This window comes from Euprymna scolopes, chromosome 22 (genome assembly GCF_053919585.1).
Source record: "Euprymna scolopes isolate OS-2025 chromosome 22, ASM5391958v1, whole genome shotgun sequence".
In the NCBI taxonomy this organism is placed as follows: Eukaryota; Metazoa; Mollusca; class Cephalopoda; order Sepiida; family Sepiolidae; genus Euprymna; species Euprymna scolopes.
Window position 1 is genome coordinate 98,113,843 of NC_136503.1, and position 20,582 is coordinate 98,134,424.

At 30.0% G+C, this 20,582-nt stretch overlaps 1 protein-coding gene across 1 annotated transcript in view; it reads right to left on the minus strand.

Annotated features, from left to right (window-relative positions):
* LOC145243560 (lysosomal leucine aminopeptidase-like) overlaps positions 1-20,582 on the minus strand; it is a 73,991-nt gene that overhangs the window by 18,221 nt on the left and 35,188 nt on the right. The window contains exons 6-7 of the mRNA XM_080106536.1: positions 14,185-14,385; positions 336-476 (exon numbers count right to left, since the gene is read on the minus strand). Coding sequence (XP_079962662.1) covers positions 336-476; positions 14,185-14,385 — 342 coding nt within the window. The remainder of the gene's footprint in view (positions 1-335; positions 477-14,184; positions 14,386-20,582) is intronic.

Genomic DNA, 20,582 nt, shown 5'->3' on the forward strand with positions numbered 1-20,582 from the left:
ACTGGTCTCATCTTGAATGTTATTTTCACAACGTTTCGGTCGCTATAACCTCCAACCTTCAGGTGTATCTTGTTGAACTCAGGGTTCAAACCTCAGTGCAGATGGCACTCAAATTACAATTACAAATTACTTAGGAGTTCTACCCAGTCATGGCTGATGGAATTAAAGTGAGTTAAATTATGGGTTCTATCCAAAATTCCATGCAGATTTCTGAGTTCGATAAAATACATCGGAAGAAGCTTGGAGGTTACATCGATCGAAACATTGTGCAAATGACACTCAAGATGAGAACAGTAGTCCGAATATCGATGACTAGCTGTTAAAGAAATGGTTACCTGTTCTCAGTATATCTGATACGTCTGCGGATTGAACAAATCCGGGGATCTGCTCCACAACCCAAAGTGCATTGTCTTCAATATTCGATTTCAGCTTGATTTTCCGCAGATCCAGAACCATGTATTGGTTGTTGTAAGTTCCTGAAGTAAACAAAATCCAAGAGAATCCAGATTGGAATGGACATTCATTGGCATAAATGAGTGTGTGTGTGTGTGTGTGTGTGTGTGTGTGTGTGCGAGTGTGTGAGCGTATGTGTCAGTGAGTGTGTGTGTGTGTGTGCGTGTGTGTGTGTGTGAGCGTGTGTGTGTGATCGTATGTGTCAGTGTGTGTGTGTGTGTGTGTGTGTGTGTGTGTGTGTGGGAGAGAGAGACGAAGTAAAAATGAGAAAGGGGAGAGTAAAAAAGAAGAAAAGAGTAAAAAAAAAGAAGAAGAAAGAAAAGAGAGTAAAGATGAGAATGGGGTATTAAGAGAGAAAGGGAAAAAGAAGAGAAGTAGAAGAAAGAGAAAGACAAGAAGAAAGAGAGACAAGAAATAGAGAAGAGAGAGAGAAGAAAAAGAAAGAAAAAGATAAAAACGAAAGAGATAAGAAAGATTTTATTGACAGAGATCTTTGATTTGCTTAAAATTTTTAAAACTAAGTTTCCAATTTTTTCTTTTTTTTTTTTTTTTTTTTTTTACAAAGGCATCACCACATTATCAAGGCCCAGAGGCCACTCAAGGATAAGGGTTAAAGAGTGTACAGTAGAAATTGGTCAATATAGTAATCATTAGTAATGAAAATTTGGTAAATTTAATAACTTATATGGAACGGCTCATCAAGAACTTATTTACTTTAGACTTGAACACAACCATATTGTAGTCAGCCGGAAAGCAGGAAAATGGAAGACAATTCCACAGGCGTGCAGTTCTAAGAAAGAAGCTTTGTTCATGGAATCTACGTTTAGGTTTAGGCACAGATAAAGAGTGGGGGAAATTATTGATAGTGTTTAAGGCTAGACGAGTGTTTCTTGTGAAAGTTTGGCGAGGGGGGACCATAGATATGGAACCATTTTTGAATTCGTGCTGCATTTATATATTAGTGTTATGACGATTAATCAAAATCGGGAATCGAAAAAAATCGGAACTTTTAAGGGTATCGGAATCGGTATCAGAAAAATTAGTACCTATTTTCTGATGTCAATAACGATTCTTTTAATTTCCTTTTCTATTTAATTTTGTTGAAAGCAAATTCTTCAATTGCTGGTAGGAATGATAAAATAAACATTCAGTGATTTTAACTAATAGTAAATCTAAAGCCTACAGATCGTCCCCCACAAGTGTTCATTTTTACGTTTGAGAAAATATCTACAGATTTAATGTGTCCTTACGGTCATTGCAGGAAAAAAAATACTTCATAGTTAAATATTTAGAGATTTATAAATAATCGGAATAGGTAATTGTATCGGAATCTGGAAAAATGTTGGAATCGTCCCATCACTAATATATATACATATATATATAGGTCGTCCATATACAGAATTGTTTCGCTGTTTCACAGTTCAGCAGTGAGGCTGGACAGGCAACTACCTCAAGCTAGGATTGAAACCCAACCGCCTGTACCATTATGTTAATCAGCGGCTGCTGTGCGAGTTGTGAATTAATGAGGTTTTAACATTGCCTGAAATACTTACGCTCGATTTGTTTACACAAAGAGCATCGTTTTATACGCTAATGGTAATTCGTGTATCACTTCTCAATATGCTCAACCCAAGATAGGGAGCATTATAGTCATCCACATACAGTACTGTATAGTTTTTAGTGGGAAGGTATCCAAAAGTTGAAAATAATTGAATTTCAACAAAAGTCGTTGATAGTGCTCAATCGTAAGAGAGCAAGTTATATATATATGACTGTATTTACATTAAAAAGAAAATATATATATATATATATATTTTTTTTAATGTAAATACAGTCATATCTTGCTATCATATGCAGACCGTTTCAATCATCAGTTTTTGTACCTTAATTTTTCTTGCCTTTAGACAAGGAAGTTCTCTTTTGAAAATAATGAGTACAAAAATAGAACTTCCTTGTCTAAATATTACTATGAACTAGTAGAGCAAGGTTACTCCCCAATAGTAAATTGGAAAATTTTAAAGAAAGCTAAAACCTGTTCATCTTTAAACTCACCTTGCTACCTATGTCTTTATGAGAAATTATTTATACTTACTTTTAGAGAAAGAGATAAATTATTAAATAAGAAGCACGAAAACTCAATTAATTGCAAACATTATAAAAACCATCTTTTAAGTAATTTAGTTTAGATATATAATTTATATAAATTTAAAATTGTCACTGATTTCTATAATTTATTAAAATACTATTAATATACTTTCTCCTCTCCTGATTTCATTCTTTACTTCCCCTATCTTATATACCTGTGTGTCTATGTGTATATGTATGTGTCTATGTGTTTATTTTATGACCGTGTGTACTTAGATTTATAGATGTATGTTGGTTCTCTGTGGGTATATACATATGTATTTTACTATTTTTAATTTTGTTACTATCTACCTGTGTGTCGCTACTTTTAAGTATTCTGTTAATTAAACTACTTTCTTTTGCCTGAATATATTTATATATTTATATGTAAGTGTACTTGTATCTATGTTTTTAGTAATACCGTCTTGAATGTATTAATTTGTGATTTAATATGACTTTATATTTATATTTAACTAGCTTAAACTTTCAACTTAATAGTATAGAGTTACACCTTTAATTATATGCATGTATGTATATGTATATATATATATGTGTATATATGTATATATATGTGTGTATATAGGTATATATGTGTGTATATGTGTATATGTATGTTTGTATGTGTGTGTATGTGTATGTAAACTTTCAACTTAATAGTATAGAGTTACACCTTTAATTATATGCATGTATTTATATGTGTATATATGTATGTGTACATATGTGTATGTGTATATGTGTATGTATATATATATATATATATATGTATTGTATTCTTTTTATATACATAAATATTAGTAGATTATTATTTATAATTTATTAGTCCTATTTAATTTATTTAATCCCCTCTTATGGCTAAATATGTTATATTAAAAAGATAATAAATATTAATTTTATTCTGTTTTTTTTATTATTATTTTTATTATTATTATTAATATTATTTTTATTATTATTATTATTATTATTATTATTAATGATAATTTTAATATTGTTTTTTCATTATTATTTTTTCTTTTACTTATATATTCATTTAAAAAAAAACGGAAAATTTTAAACTTATATCATTTAGTATAAAGGGCTTAATTAATTGTAGACGTATGTTTGAACTGTGTTGATATTACTCGTGGACGCATGTTAGATGATAAATATGTCAGTTGGATACATTCACTGTCTTTTTTGACATGTTAACTTTCTAACGCTTAGATTGTATTTGTAATAATGTCTCATTACTGAATTGTATAATTGTTCATAAATTGGTTGACACGCAGATTTTTTTCTTTTTCTCTTTCTCTATACTGGCAACTTCTTTAAGATTCCCTTCCTATTAATTCTTACTTTCTCTCTTTAACTATATCTCATCATTCTTTCTTTTCCCTTCTAGTCCTTATTCTCTTTATAATAACTATTTATATCTTTTCTCTTTTTCTTCTCCATATTATATGTATATTTTTTCTCTCTCTATTTTTTTCTCTATTTTCTTTCTCTATTTCTTTTTTTTTCTCTCTCTCTTCTTAATCACTCTCTCTCTCCATTATAATCTTTTAACTTTATTTAAATTGGCCCCTCCCTCTTTACATCTTATAATTAAAGTTCTGTGTTTTAAGTTTTTTAACTCCAACTTTTAAAGAGTTCCTACCTAAAATAAAAATCCATTATTCATTGAACTTTTGAATAGTCAAGTCGCTGCCTGATGATATCTGTTGTTTGATTGAAACAAGTGGCTATTTGTAGCAGCAGGATGTGACCATGTTTATATAACAATAAACAAGTATATATATATATATATATATATATATATATATATATATATATTACACTTAGTTTGAACTTAACACAATTAAAAATATTTACCTAAATTGGTTTTAATTATTTCAAACTATTTATTCGAAAGTTGGGTTCTTTTGTCTTCATTTAATCGACAAGGTTTTTGTTTGTCTAACAAAAATTGTAAAAATAAAACGAACGTGATCAGATTCAAGGGAAGTCATCCATTCGTACAAACTTCTGACATAATTTATCTCCCTTTAATTTATTAATCAAAGACAAAATCAAAGGGAGATAACCAATGTAAAGAAAAAATACAAGGGAGATAACTTGTTTCAAGTTGGTATACATTTTTTTTGTTAATCTTTTAACGAAAACTTAACCTTTTCGCTAAGAGTAATACATAGTATTTGTTCTAATACGATGTTTTGTCTTCTGTCTTTGGTCAGTAAAAGAGAAATCCTTTTCAACTGAGGAAATCTTTTTGTTTTAATCTAGAGTGCGCATTTTTAGAGAGCTGTATTTTATTCATGTTGAAAACTGACCTTGTGTTTCAGTGTTTCGTTTCACTGCCCTCGTGGGGAACCAAGCCTGTCGTAGTTTAAATATTTTATTTAGAGATTATTTTTTTCTTCGTTATTGCAGCTAAATTCCAAAATTTAAATATTAGATTTAAAGTGAAACCACGGCATCTACTGAATTGTCACGTCACAGTAATGTACATATCCAAAAATTATTAAAAGTGATGAGGTAGAAAATTAATTATTTTAAAAACAGTTTTTGAAAACACTTAGCGAAAATTAAGTTTTGCTAAATTGGCCAAAAATTTTCAGTTTTCAGAAAATATTTACCCCAATCAGAACTCTCCAGTTTCTTTCTGTTTTTGTAAAACTCAATTTTCGCTAATTGTCTTCAAAAACTATTTTCAATTAAAAAAAAAAAAAAAAAAAAAAAAAAAAAAAAACACTGAAGATGGAGTATACCTCTGAAATATATTTGTTATAAATTTCATACAAGTAAAATATTTGTTTATTTTCCTAATATTACGTTGTGATTTGGCTTTCAAGCGCACTTGATGCGTATTTTATTTTATTCAAATTAAAACGTTTCTATATGAACTCACACTCTTGCTGTTATTCTCGCGTTGCACAGTTCAAACATTTCAAAATACAACCACTAGATACAAATGCATATTTTATTTTATTATTTTCAATTACTTTTTATTTTATTTTATTTTTGTATTATTTATTTTATTTTATATTTTATTTTATTTATTTTATTTTTATTTTATTTAATCATTTTCAATTACATTTCAACTTTATTGTTTTTTCGTAATTCTTGGATATGTTCATTACTGTGACATGACAATTCAATACATACAATTGATTTCGCTAGTATAGAAAAGTACAAAAATCATTGTGTAGCGGGGAAAAACAACATCAAATATAAGGACAAAGTCACTTAAGACTAGAAGTGGACTCGGTTTAGCTAAATATGGAACGGAAATCACTAAACATGAAACGATATACAAAGCCTGATGAAAACACTTCTTGTTTTACGATGAAATAATTTTTAAAAAACTTATTTTTTACATTTCTATAAATATTTTTTTTTTTAATTACAAAGGAGTCACCACTTATCAAGGCCCAGAAGCCACTTGAGGATAAGGGTTAATGAGTCAATAAGAAAATGTTGTAGTAATCGTTAATAGTGGGAAGTGGGTGAATTGGATTACTTAGGGGGATGGCTCATCAAGAACTTGTTTACATTGGACTTGAAGACAACCATGTTTTAGTCAGTTGGAAAGCAGGAAAACAGAATAGAGTTCCACAGGTGTGCAGCTCTAAGAAAAAAAATTTGGATCATGGAATCTATGTTTAGGTTTAGGTACAGATAAAGAGTGGAGGGAATTATTGATAGTGGTTTCAGTTAGACAGGTGTTTTTTGTGAAAGTTTGGCAAGGGGGGGGGGACTAGAGATTAGAGCTCAGACGAGCACCTCTCATGAAAATAACAAAGCAGAGACAGGCTCGCAACATCTCTTCTGTGAGAAAGAGGTTGCAGGGAAGAGAAAAGAGCATGCCCCACTAAGCTACGAAGTCTATTTTGAACTCTGTAAAGGTGGTATAAGCTTCTTCTAGGAGTTCCTGCCCAGATGTGGCAACAGTACTCCATCCTGGGACATACTTGGCTCTTATATAAGTAGAAAATTGCATCAGCAGTGAGGTATATACTTGTGCGGTAGAATAATCTCACCATTTTTCCAGCAATCTTGGAAACAGATTTGATGCAGGTGTTCCATTTCAGATCAGGAGTAAAATTCAGACCTAGAAGTTTGTCAAAACATGAGGCCTCCCTAAGACAAGAGCCATCCATTTCAATTGATGCCAGATGAGGATCAAAGCGTTGATGTAAAGGTAGAATCTACGTTTAGGTTTAGGCACAGATAAAGAGTGGGGGGAATTATTGATAGTGTTTACAGCTAGACGAGTGTTTCTTGTGAAAGTTTGGCGAGGGGGGACCATAGATTGGAGCTCATTCGAACACTTTCCATGAAAATAACGATACATCAGAGACAAACTCGCAACATCTCTTCTGTGAGATAAAGGTTGTAAGGAAGAGAAAAGGACATCTACGAGGCTACGAAGTCTATTTTGAACTCTATCAAGGCAGGCCAAGTCCTTTCTAGCAGCTCCTGCCCAGATGTGGCAACAGTATACCATCCTTGGACGTACCTGGCTCTTATATAGATAGAGAATAGCATCAGCAGTGAGATATCTACCGGATCGATAGAAAGATTCCACCATTTTTCCAGCGGCCTTGGCAACAGATTTGATGTACGTGTTCCATTTAAGATCAGGAGTAATGGTCAAGCCAAGAAGTTTGTCAAAACTTGAGGCCTCCTGAAGACGAGAGCCATTCATTTCAATTGATGTCAGATGTGGATCAGAATGTTGATGATGTAAAGAGAGAAGCTTGGTTTTAGATGCATTAAAAGTAACCAACCACCTCTTTCCCCATTGCACCACGTGCTCAAGATCAGAGGAGAGAGAATCAGAGAGAACTTAGTCGTTTACAGCCTTTGATGTGCTGCCATAGATGGTCGTGATCTTAGGATGTGATTTGGGAGATCACTGATGTAGAGAGTTGGGCCAGGATTGACTCACGAGAGACTCCATCATTAATACTGTGAACTTCTGATTTCTGCCCATCAACCACTACACTTATGAACCTATCAGAGAGAAATGATTTAATAATTGAAAAGACATTTCCAGCTATACCGTAGAGAGAATTGGTGAGAACTTGGTCGTTTACTGACTTAGATGTGCTACCATAGATGGTAGTGTCATCAGCATAGATGTCTACGAATGATGTAAGGATGTGATTTGGAAAATCATTAATGTAGATCAGGAAGAGAGTTGGGCCCAGGATGGACCCCTGAGGGACTCCAGCATTAATACTGTGAGCTTCTGATTTCTGCCCATCAACCACTACTCTTATGAACCTATCAAAGAGAAATGATTTAAGAATTGAAAAGAAATTTCGAGCTATACCGTAGCTAGAGATCTTGTGAAGTAAACCTTTATGCCATACCCTATCAAAGGCCTTTGATATGTCAAGAGCAATTGCCCTAGAAAGGAATATATTCATGTGGAAATATCTTATTTAAAAAAAAGTAATTTAAACTTTCATAGTTTACATTTTTTAAAATATTTTTTATATGTAAAATATATTCATATGGAAATAATTAAATGATTTTTGGATTTCACCATCAATTCATGCAAAAATAAATTGTATTGATTTTATTTATTGAAAGCTAAAGAAAAATCTTTGTGATTTACATACCCATGATAGATAAAAAAATAAAAAAATAGTACATCAATCACATAAATTGATCATATAGTTTTATTTTAAAAAAAAATAAAAATTAAATTTATAATATTAAATGACAGAAGAATTTAAAAAAAAATTTTTTTTTTTAAATTAAAAAAAAAGAATTTTTAAAAAATTATGAAAAAAAAAAAGAATTTAAAAAAAAAAAAAAAAAAAAGAATTAAAAAAAAAGAATTAAAAAAAAAATTTTTTTTTAAATTTAAAAAAAGAAGAATTTAAAAAAATTTTTTTAAAAAAACATGCCTATTAAGATAGAATTATAGCTTATTTTATTATAATACAAAAAAGCATGAAATAGAAACTCCATTTAACGAGACAAACTATGTTTGGTTGGTTGTTTTTGTTTTACGATATATAAACCCTTTTCAGGTTATTTAATGCTGAATCCAAAGATTTTGAAGAAAAAATTTTTTAATAGAATATATTTATTGTTTTCAAGTAAGTTTCTATTTAACCCATAGTTGGGACCCTAACAGGTACTACCACTCCAGGTCAGTGGACCTGAGAGCAATGGTAATTAAAGGGTGATTCCACACTACCCAAAGCCCGCAAGACAAACTATGAACATTTAAGGTTTGAATAACTTTTATCGACGACAAAATACTAGATTGAATGTATGTGTTCAAAAAAAATTCAATACAAAGTAGGGCATTAGAATAAATGTAGAAAAAAAGGTGAGAATGTTTGTGATACTATGAAGGTGACCCAGGAGTCATTAAGTGCTGAGACGGACGGGGGGAACAATAGATAGGAAGTGTCATACAAATGTACAATGAAATAGGAAGTACCTATTCACAATGCCTCCCCACGGGACAGAGTTAGTCACCAGGGTCGTTTTTTAACGTGGAGAAAAGGTACAAAAATAAAAATTGTCTCCGTCGTGAAGGATTTCTCCTTCACTGAAAGAGAACCAGAAATGAAAGTGCCGCATCTGAAGAAAAGATACTACACTTTGGTAGCAAACAATGAATCTGCAGGTATTTTTAGATCGAGCCTTTTAGATTTGACAAGGACAATAGAAGCCTACAGATTTGACAATGACAATAGAAGCCTACAGATTTGACAATGACAATAGAAGCCTACAGATTTGACAATGACAATAGAAGCCTACAGATTTGACAATGACAATAGAAGCCTACAGATTTGACAATGACAATAGAAGCCTACAGATTTGACAATGACAATAGAAGCCTACAGATTTGACAATGACAATAGAAGCCTACAGATTTGACAATGACAATAGAAGCCTACAGATTTGACAATGACAATAGAAGCCTACAGATTTGACAATGACAATAGAAGCCTACAGATTTGACAATGACAATAGAAGCCTACAGATTTGACAATGACAATAGAAACCTACAGATTTGACAATGACAATAGAAGCCTACAGATTTGACAATGACAATAGAAGCCTACAGATTTGGCAATGACAATAGAAGCCTACAGATTTGACAATGACAATAGAAGCCTTCAGATTTGGTAATGACAATAGAAACCTACAGATTTGACAATGACAATAGAAGACTAACGTAATATTGATAGAACAGGGAGAAGACACTCCCCAACCATCAAATATATGTGAAACATTGGCGTTGTGTTTTTAAGTTGATTTTGTTTTAATATTTATTCTTGTGGACGCAAGCGTGTTGTCAGTGACAGTCGCCAGTGAGAAAAATGATAATCAGGCCATAAGAAACACAGTGAATGAATAATAACATGGCACACACGACGTTGGGGGTCAGCGGTTTGTCGGGGCCCACACACGTCTGGTCACATGTTCATAAAGTTTACTTATTCCTCGTTTCTTTTTGCTTGTCAAGTAGCGGTTACAAAGAGGAGTATTTGCCGGCTTTAATAATGAAAGTAGATGAGTTTTCGCTTGACTTCACCTGTGTCTTATTTCCTTGGTGTCTTGTTTCCCTTCTGTCTCGTTTACAAAAATGCTGGGTTTTTATCTCTTTAACTGGATCCCACAGACACATTGGTTGTTAAATTTTATTTTTATCGTGCCACGCTCCCATTGGCTAATTATTTTTTATTATTTTTCTCTCTTTTGACTGGATAGGTGCATTGAGCAGTACACCAATCACGTAAATTGCTCATATAGTTTTATTTTTAAAAAATTAAAATTAAATTGATAGCCCATCTACGAGATCTCATCACCAACATTCAAGGGTTGGTTGATTGGTTGTTTTTGTTTTACAGCATATCAACCCTTTTCAGGTTATTTAATGCTGAATCCGGTGATTTTGAAGAAAAAAATTTTAATAGAATATATTTGTTTTTTGCAAGTCAGTTTCTATTTAACCCATAGTTGGGACCCTAACAGGTACTACCACTCTGGGTCAGAGTGGACCTGGGAGCAATGGCAATTAAAGGGTGGCTCCACACTCCCCAGAGCCCGCAAGCTTGGGCCCTCACCACTGGATATAGTTTAAGGTCATATCGAGGACCAACATTCAAGGGAGATAATTTCAAATATCTCTCACGCTCCCATTGGTTAATTAATTTTTATTATTTTTCTCTTTTTTGAAGCCTATACATAATGCCGCACTTATACATTTTGTGACAGCCGATGGTTGGAAGTTTATAACTTTCTTCATGACTCCTCACAGAGTTGACAGATCGACATTTTTAAATGTCATTTTAAGTAAAAACAATATTATGTACTTAATTGCCATGTTAAAAATAGTAATATATCCAAAAATTACGAAAATCCATCAAGTAGAAAGTTATTTATAGTTAAAAGTAATTTTTACAGAAAATAGGGTAAAATTGCATTTTTCTTAAACGTTATGAAGTAGACAATGAAAAGTTCCCACACAGGGGACATGAATCGGAACACAAAATTTATATCGCACCGTAATATTTTCCAACATTTGTATCCTGTAGCAATAGATTTTTTTGTTAGTAAAAACATAATAGCAGTTATTCTTATTTTCGTAATTTTTGGATATGTTAATATTTTCGACATGACTCTTAAGTAAATTATATTGTTTTTGTTTAAAATGATATTTTTTAAAAAATTGATCTGTCGACTATCTAAACACATACCAAAAATATATATATATATATATATATATATATATATATATATATATATAAAAGTGAATGTGTGTGTGTGTGTGTACATTTCCCTATGCAATAACTGTCAATTTTAAGTCTACAGACTCGAAATTTGATATACAGGGCACTGAGATTTGGGAAAATCTTTGTAATCGGTTTTCGGTCAGAAATTTGGCAATTAAGGGGTCAAAGTTCAACGAGTTGACCTTTGAGAACTCTACCAAACTTCTCCGACAATTTTGGGTCTAAACACTTGAAATTTTAGATATATGTTCCTTGGGTATGGATCAAACTTAATAACTTGATTTGAGCCCAAAACAATAAAGGTTAAGAGGTCATAATAGGGGTCAAAATTTAAAAAATTGATCGTTTTTTTTTTTTTTTTTTTTGCTCAACATACACCTCCAAACACATGGGCAACGCCGGGCTAAAATGCTAGTATATATATATATATATATATCAAGCAACAATATTTGCGAAAGAAAACCCAAATAACAAGAAATATTACATAGGCATGACTTCCTTAGATTTCAAAACCCGATACTATGACCACAAAAGCACATTAAAAATAAAAAACACCGTATAAAAACAACACTAGCGAATAAATACTGGGAACTCAAAGAAAGCGGACATTCGCCGGTAGTCGAATGGAAAATAATGAGACAAGCTACCACATGCAGACATTTAGACGACCCATGTAAATTATGCCTCCATGAAAGATTTTCTATCCTGTACTTTAAAGAACCTCAAAATCTATTAAACTGTAGGCGGGAAATAGCAAACAACTGTGTTCACAAAATAAAACTTACTCTAGGATAGCGATACAAAATAGCTTTAAAACTAACAATAACAATAGAAAACAAACAAATAAATTAAATAAACATGAATATACATAAACGATCACACACATATATGTATATATATATATATATGTATATATGTGTGCATGTATGTGTGTACACATAGGTATATTTATATGGAGAAAAAAAAAAAAAAAAGGAGAACGTCTACCTAAAACCACTAACCTAGTTCTAAAACAGATCCTTTGTTTGATAAAATGCATGCCCATTGGCTGATAGGAAGGGGCGCGGTGGATACTAGAAAGCTGATTGGCCAAATAGAAATCCTCAACATATATAAAAACAAGAAGCAACCACAGAATTCGCGCATAAGCCTGACGAATCCTATAGTGGATGAAACGCAGAATATTCAGTGTAGCTTAATCGCCATATATATTTTATAAATTAATAACTAGCTCTACCTACGTATTGAGCACTTTTGAAGTAAATACTTAAAGTTTACGCATAAATCTATACTTTCGTATAGTAAATTTATGTGAATAAATGAAGTAGTTATATATATATATATATATATATAAATTATAGATAAAATAGTTATCCATGGGCACATGTTTGGGTATGTTACTGCTACAAAGCCTCAGCTAACTTCACACACACACATTTTTTTTTTTTTATACATACCCACTACACTACGCATACTAATGCTTCAGAGCAAATTGATCATTGATATATTGAAAAACCAACTGTTCCTCATCAGACGAGAGAGAACCATTCTTAAAATAAGATGTGAAATATATATATTTTTTTTTTTATAATAAATAAAATATTGAAACACTAACTCAGAGTGGGAGGGGTGATACCAAGTGACATTTTAGACTTAAAAATAGATGGCGGTGTGGGGAAAGGGGATGCCAAACTTAAGACAAAGGAGATAGAAAAAGAAAGACAAAAAGGAAAGGAAAAGAGAAGCCGAAATTATATATATATATATATATATATATATATATAAAAATAAGAGCCGTTACATTTGATTATGTTTGTTGTTATGTATCTTTTCTTACAAAAGTAACCAGCTGATTCCATCAAACTTTATATAGTTCTGATGCCATATGTATGTGTGTGTTTTTTTTTTCATATCATGAAAAGTACTGTAATACTATTACCTATTCCAAATATCATGAAATACTAGCTTACAGGATATCAGCAGCAAAGAAAGAATCCTCCATCAGAAATCTGTCATGATCTGAATGTCTTGCTTCTCTAAGTTCAAATTTATTTAAGCTTTGATACCTAACAACTGACTTAGTAAACACCTACAAAATTTTTAACCATCTCACCACCAACAACCTGGATCACCTTTTTTCATCTCCATTTTTCTAATTATTATATATATATATATAAGAGCCGTTACATTTGGAATACTCCTTATATATAAAAAATAAGAGCCATTACATTTGGAATACTCCTTATATATAAAAAATAAGAGCCATTACATTTGGAATACTCCTTATATATAAAAAATAAGAGCCATTACATTTGGAATACTCCTTATATATAAAAAATAAGAGCCATTACATTTGGAATACTCCTTATATATAAAAAATAAGAGCCATTACATTTGGAATACTCCTTATATATAAAAAATAAGAGCCATTACATTTGGAATACTCCTTATATATAAAAAATAAGAGCCATTACATTTGGAATACTCCTTATATATAAAAAATAAGAGCCATTACATTTGGAATACTCCTTATATATAAAAAATAAGAGCCATTACATTTGGAATACTCCTTATATATAAAAAATAAGAGCCATTACATTTGGAATACTCCTTATATATAAAAAATAAGAGCCATTACATTTGGAATACTCCTTATATATAAAAAATAAGAGCCATTACATTTGGAATACTCCTTATATATAAAAAATAAGAGCCATTACATTTGGAATACTCCTTATATATAAAAAATAAGAGCAATTACATTTGGAATACTCCTTATATATAAAAAATAAGAGCCATTACATTTGGAATAACAATAAAGTCAATCAAAGGATAATCATAATAAATCAAAAATATTTACCTGAATTCTTGAAACGAACAAGTTGTGCCCAATCTTTTCCATTCCTGGCCATGGAATTAGCCATAAGAACCCGTTGCCATGCCAAAAGTGATTCAGGCTTGACTAACTTGTAGAGAGTCAGATTGAAGATGTTGTTTGTTGTCTGAATCATAACCATTTTACCACCAAGCAGATAAAAATCGTCCATCGATGTCAAGAGACCTTAACGAAACACGGAAATAAACATGATTATTTGTTTTTTTCTTTTTAACAAAAATTAAAGTAAATTTTATAACAGATTTTGTGAAGACATATCTAAATGTTTAAAAAAAATTTTTTTAATAAGGTATTTTATATATACGAAATACGTGAATATATTTATATACTTTTTATATATTTTATTTATTTATTTTTTTATATATTTTTTATATAAACAAAAGATTTTATTAAAAAACGAAATAATTGAATATATTTATATATTTTTTATATATTTTATTTTATTATTTTTATTTTATATATTTGAAAAAAACGAAATAAGTGAATATATTTATATATTTTTTATATATTTTATTTATATATTTTTTATATTTTTTTATATATTTTTTATATAAACAAAAGATTTTATTAAAACAAAACGAAATAATTGAATATATTTATATATTTTTTATATATTTTATTTTATTATTTTTATTTTATATATTTGAAAAAAACGAAATAAGTGAATATATTTATATATTTTTTATATATTTATATATTTTTTATATTTTTTTTATATATTTTTTATATAAACAAAAGATTTTATTAAAAAAAACGAAATAATTGAATAGATTTATATATTTTTTATAATTTTATTTATTATTTTTATTTTATATATTTGAAAAAAACGAAATAATATTTTTTTATATATTTTATTTATATATTTTTTATATTTTTTTTATATAAACAAAAGATTTTATTAAAAAAAAAACGAAATAATTGAATTTTTAAACAAAAAAGTCAATTTGATATTTTTTTGTTTTTTTTTTTACATATTCATCGTTCACATTATTTATTTCATTAGAAATGTCGACTTTTATAGATTTTCGGGTACGTTTACAACGAATAAAAACTTCCCCATGTTAAGAACGGCTTTCAGAATAGACACCCCAACCTTGTCAGCATACCCAAAGACCTATAAAAGTTGACATGTCAAATGTGAACGATGAGTTGGGCGTAATATAAAAAATGGACTGTATTTAAAACGGAACAAAATATAAATTTCTGTTCCATTTCTAAAGCAAGTATAAAACAGCAAATACTCCGCAAGTTTTAGTATCAACTTATTAAAACTATCAATAGCTTCAAGTGTCTGTGTCAAATTTAGTGAAGAAAGAAATTTTTACCGTGATTTTGTTTAATTGAAGGCGAATGGGTTATCATTATTACAGCACAATATTTGATTCCTTGCATTGTGATAGCCTTCTAAATCTTATATATATATATGAGAATAAAAAGGAAAAACCTAAAAGAGTAAATCCATCCCAGATAGAGCAAAACGAAGACTTATTGAATCTGCTTTAATTTCAAACATTAACACCATCAAACAAAGAAAAGGATTTTATAATGTAGCCCCAATCAAAAAAAAAAAAAATGCATATATGTATATAACCCGACCCCCCTCCACACACTAGATATAAATTCTCTTTTCATCATGAAATTTTTTTCTCTCCAGAACAGAAAGAGAACTGAACTTCTCTTTCGCATGTGATATATGACCGTCTTCCTGTACATCCTCGCCTAGAAATCCTGATGATGTCCCCTGAAATAGGGACGAAACGTTGATTTTATTTTTGTTTTTACTCTTTTAGGTTTTTCCTTTTTATTCACATATCGTCTAAAGCATCGTTTATATCTTGCTTTATTTTATTCATATATATATATATATATATATATATATCTTTATAAAATATTTGATAAAAGAAATGCTTTCCCCTTCCAAATAGTATGTATGCCGCACAAAGATAGTACCTGCCCTGTTTTTATGTTTTATGGAACCATTATGCCAGAGTTTTTTTAGAATAGCTTGCATTACTGTAAAATTAATAGATTCAGAAAACGTTCGATGAAATTACTGGGTCGTTGATACGATTCAGTAACCGAAACATGTGTAACTAAGCAGATAAAACGGTAATAATTGATATATATATATATATATATATATGTATTATAGCTCGCGTTACTTTAAAATTAACAGATTTTATACCACCAGTTTCTAGCTTAGTAATAAGGATGATTAAACAAGGTGGGGATAAAACTAAAATATTTAAACAGTTTAAGAAAACATTTGTTCGTTATCCTGATGCTTTTGAATTGTTTAAGATTAATAAGAATATATTAATAAAGGAAATCCAAAACTATACTAGTAATGTATAAAATGTATAAAAAAAATAAAATGTATATATGTATAAATATTTTTAACCTTTATATATATTTAATTTTCAATAAATAAGAATGTAAATATACAAAATACTAATCATAGTGGGGGGTGATAGGTAGTCAAATGGATTCATCCTAATCTTATAAATACAATACTGATAAATTAAAAAATATATCCATTTTAAAATTTGGAAACTGATGAATAACACAGGTAAGAAATTCATTTTTATAACATGAATAGGTTAGTAATTGCAATTAAGAATAGAAAATTGGATCAAGTGTTTGTAACATGTCTTCTTCCTAAGATTAAGGGAGGTGATGTTTGATCAACACTGCTGGGGAGTCATGATGTAATATGCTGTTTTGTTTTTAAATCTCCGAAACAGTGTTTCATGGTAAGAAACTGATGATATCTTTTAAAAAATAAATTATTAATGCTATGGTAAATTCTAGAGCAAGCTGATGCAGTGATTGCAGGTGATTGAATGACTTACTGACTAAATGGTTTTACTGGCTAGATGGTTTTCCAATGAATGCAAAAAAATTATATTTTTTTGTATAGTTTTAAAGGTTAAAAACTTCAAAGACTAATATATATATATATATATATATGTCATCTAATGATGTTTAAACAAATGTTTTTTTACATGTAATATATATGTGGTCATCTAATGATGTTTGAACAAATGTTTTTTACATGTAATATATATGTGGTCATCTAATGATGTTTGAACAAATGTTTTTTACATGTAATATATATGTGGTCATCTAATGATGTTTGAACAAATGTTTTTTACATGTAATATATATATATATATGGTCATCTAATGATGTTTGAACAAATGTTTTTACATACATATATATATATATATATATATATATATATGGTCATCTAATGATGTTTGAACAAATGTTTTTTTACATGTAATATATATATATGGTCATCTAATGATGTTTGAACAAATGTTTTTTACATGCAATATATATATATATGGTCATCTAATGATTTTTGAACAAATGTTTTTACATATATATATATATATATATATATATGGTCATCTAATGATGTTTGAACAAATGTTTTTTTACATGTAATATATATATATATGGTCATCTAATGATGTTTGAACAAATGTTTTTTACATGTAATATATATGTGGTCATCTAATGATGTTTGAACAAATGTTTTTTACATGTAATATATATGTGGTCATCTAATGATGTTTGAACAAATGTTTTTTACATGTAATATATATATATATGGTCATCTAATGAGGTTTGAACAAATGTTTTTTACATGTAATATATATATATATGGTCATCTAATGATGTTTGAACAAATGTTTTTTACATGTAATATATATATATATATGGTCATCTAATGATGTTTGAACAAATGTTTTTTATATGTATATATATATATATATATATATATATATATGGTCATCTAATGATGTTTGAACAAATGTTTTTTATATATATATATATATATATATATGGTCATCTAATGATGTTTGAACAAATGTTTTTTTACATGTAATATATATATATGGTCATCTAATGATGTTTGAACAAATGTTTTTTTACATGTAATATATATATATGGTCATCTAATGATGTTTGAACAAATGTTTTTTTACATGTAATATATATATATGGTCATCTAATGATGTTTGAACAAATGTTTTTTTACATGTAATATATATATATGGTCATCTAATGATGTTTGAACAAATGTTTTTACATATATATATATATATATATATATATATATGGTCATCTAATGATGTTTGAACAAATGTTTTTTTACATGTAATATATATATATGGTCATCTAATGATGTTTTACACTTGGACCTTGGACTTAAAGATTAACAAGATGTTACATTTAAACTTCAGCATATCAGTACAGTACAGCCAGGTAAGCAGGAAAGGAATTCCAAAGTCTAGCTGTTTGAGGGAAGAAACTATAACATTGAAGGGGTGAGATTTTGATGCTAAGCGGGTTTGTCAGGGATATATATGTCGAGGATGCACAAGTACAATGAGTTCATCAGAGCACATTCCATCAAAATATTTGTAAAACAGGCACAGGGAAACAACATTGCGGTGATGGGACAGGAGTTGGAGCTTAGTTGACAATGTGGGACCTATTAGATTTGATTGCAGACTCTTTTTTGGAGCCTATCCAAGAAGTGGAGCCTAACGATAGATGCACCAGTCCAGGTGTGGCAACAATACTCCATGCATGGATGAATGGTGACCTTGTAGAGGTACAGGATACTCTCAGGTGTGAGTAGTCTTCTAGCTCGATAGAGGGAACCCACCTTCTTTGCAGCAGCCTTTGCAACATCCTCAATGTATTTGTTCCAGTTCATATTGGCAGAGAATGTTAGGCAGAGTAGTTTGAAAGAAGGATTCCCAGGTAAGGTGCTATTTGTCATGGATATCGGTGGTTAGAGAGGCTTCTTGTAATTGTTTAACGAGAGCAGCTTAGTTTTACTAGCATTAAATGCTACCATCCATTTACGGTCCCATTCTGCTACAGTCTGGGGGTCATTTTCTAACAATTCTGCCATTGTCTTAGATTTTTGTATATCTATTCTTCCCTCGTGCATGTTATAGAGCACTGTATTATCAGCAAATATACCCATCTCGGACACAATATTATCAGGGAGGTCATTTATAAATACCAGGAATTATAGTGGGCCAAGGCACTCCTACATTAATGTTATGCTGCTTGGATGTGGGTCCATCAACAACAACCTGGATGCTCCTATTGTCTAAGAAGGATCTAATTATATTTAGTATATGTCCAGTCATATGATTTAATTTTCATTAGTAGCCCTTCATGCCAGATTTTGTCAAAGGCTTTGGATGTCAATTTTAAGTCTACAGACTCAAAATTTGATATACAGGGCACTGAGATTTGGGAAAATCTTTGTAATCGGTTTTCGACCAGAAATTTGACTGTTAAGGGGTCAAAGTTCAACGAGTCGACCTTTGAATACTCTACCAAACTTCTCCGACAATTTTGGGTCTAAACACTTGAAATTTTAGATATATGTTCCTTGGACATGGATCAAACTTAATAACTTGATTTGAGTCCAAAACAATAAAGGTTAAGAGGTCATAAAAAGGGTCAAAGTTTAAAAAATTGATCGCTTTTTTTTTTTTTTTTTTTTTTTTTTGCTCAACATACACCTCCAAACACCCGGGCAACACCTGGCTAAAATGCTAGTATATAAATAAATTAATTATAGATAAAATAGTTATCCATGGGCACGTGTTTGGGTATGTTCCTGCTACGAAGCCTCAGCTAACTTCACACACACACACACACACACACACACACACACACATTTTTTTTTTTATTTATATAGACAAGTATTACATACTCACTACACTAAGCATACTAATGTTTTGGATGTATCAAAGGCTACAGCCCTGGTTTCCCCCACCTTATCCATGTGCGTTCAGAAATGAACGTCAAAAGATCTGCAGTAGAACAACAGAGAAAGATGTGCTTTTGCGAGATGGTGAACTAGTGCTTTATTAATTAAGGTTTCGAAGATTTTAGTGAAGAGAGAGAGGAGACTTATAGGATGATGTTTGCATTGATATGTTTTTTGGGAACAGGAAAAATCATTTCTATTTTATTAATTGTGTGTGTGTGTGAAAAAAAAAATTATTAATTGTGTGTGTGTGTGAAAAAAAAATTATTAATTGTGTGTGTGTGAAAAAAAAAATTATTAATTGTGTGTGTGTGTGAAAAAAGAAATTATTAATTGTGTGTGTGTGAAAAAAAAAATTATTAATTGTGTGTGTGTGTGAAAAAATTTATTAATTGTGTGTGTGTGTGTGAAAAAAAAAATTATTAATTGTGTGTGTGTGTGTGAAAAAAAAATTATTAATTGTGTGTGTGTGTGAAAAAAAAAATTATTAATTGTGTGTGTGTGTGAAAAAAAAAATTATTAATTGTGTGTGTGTGTGAAAAAAAAATTA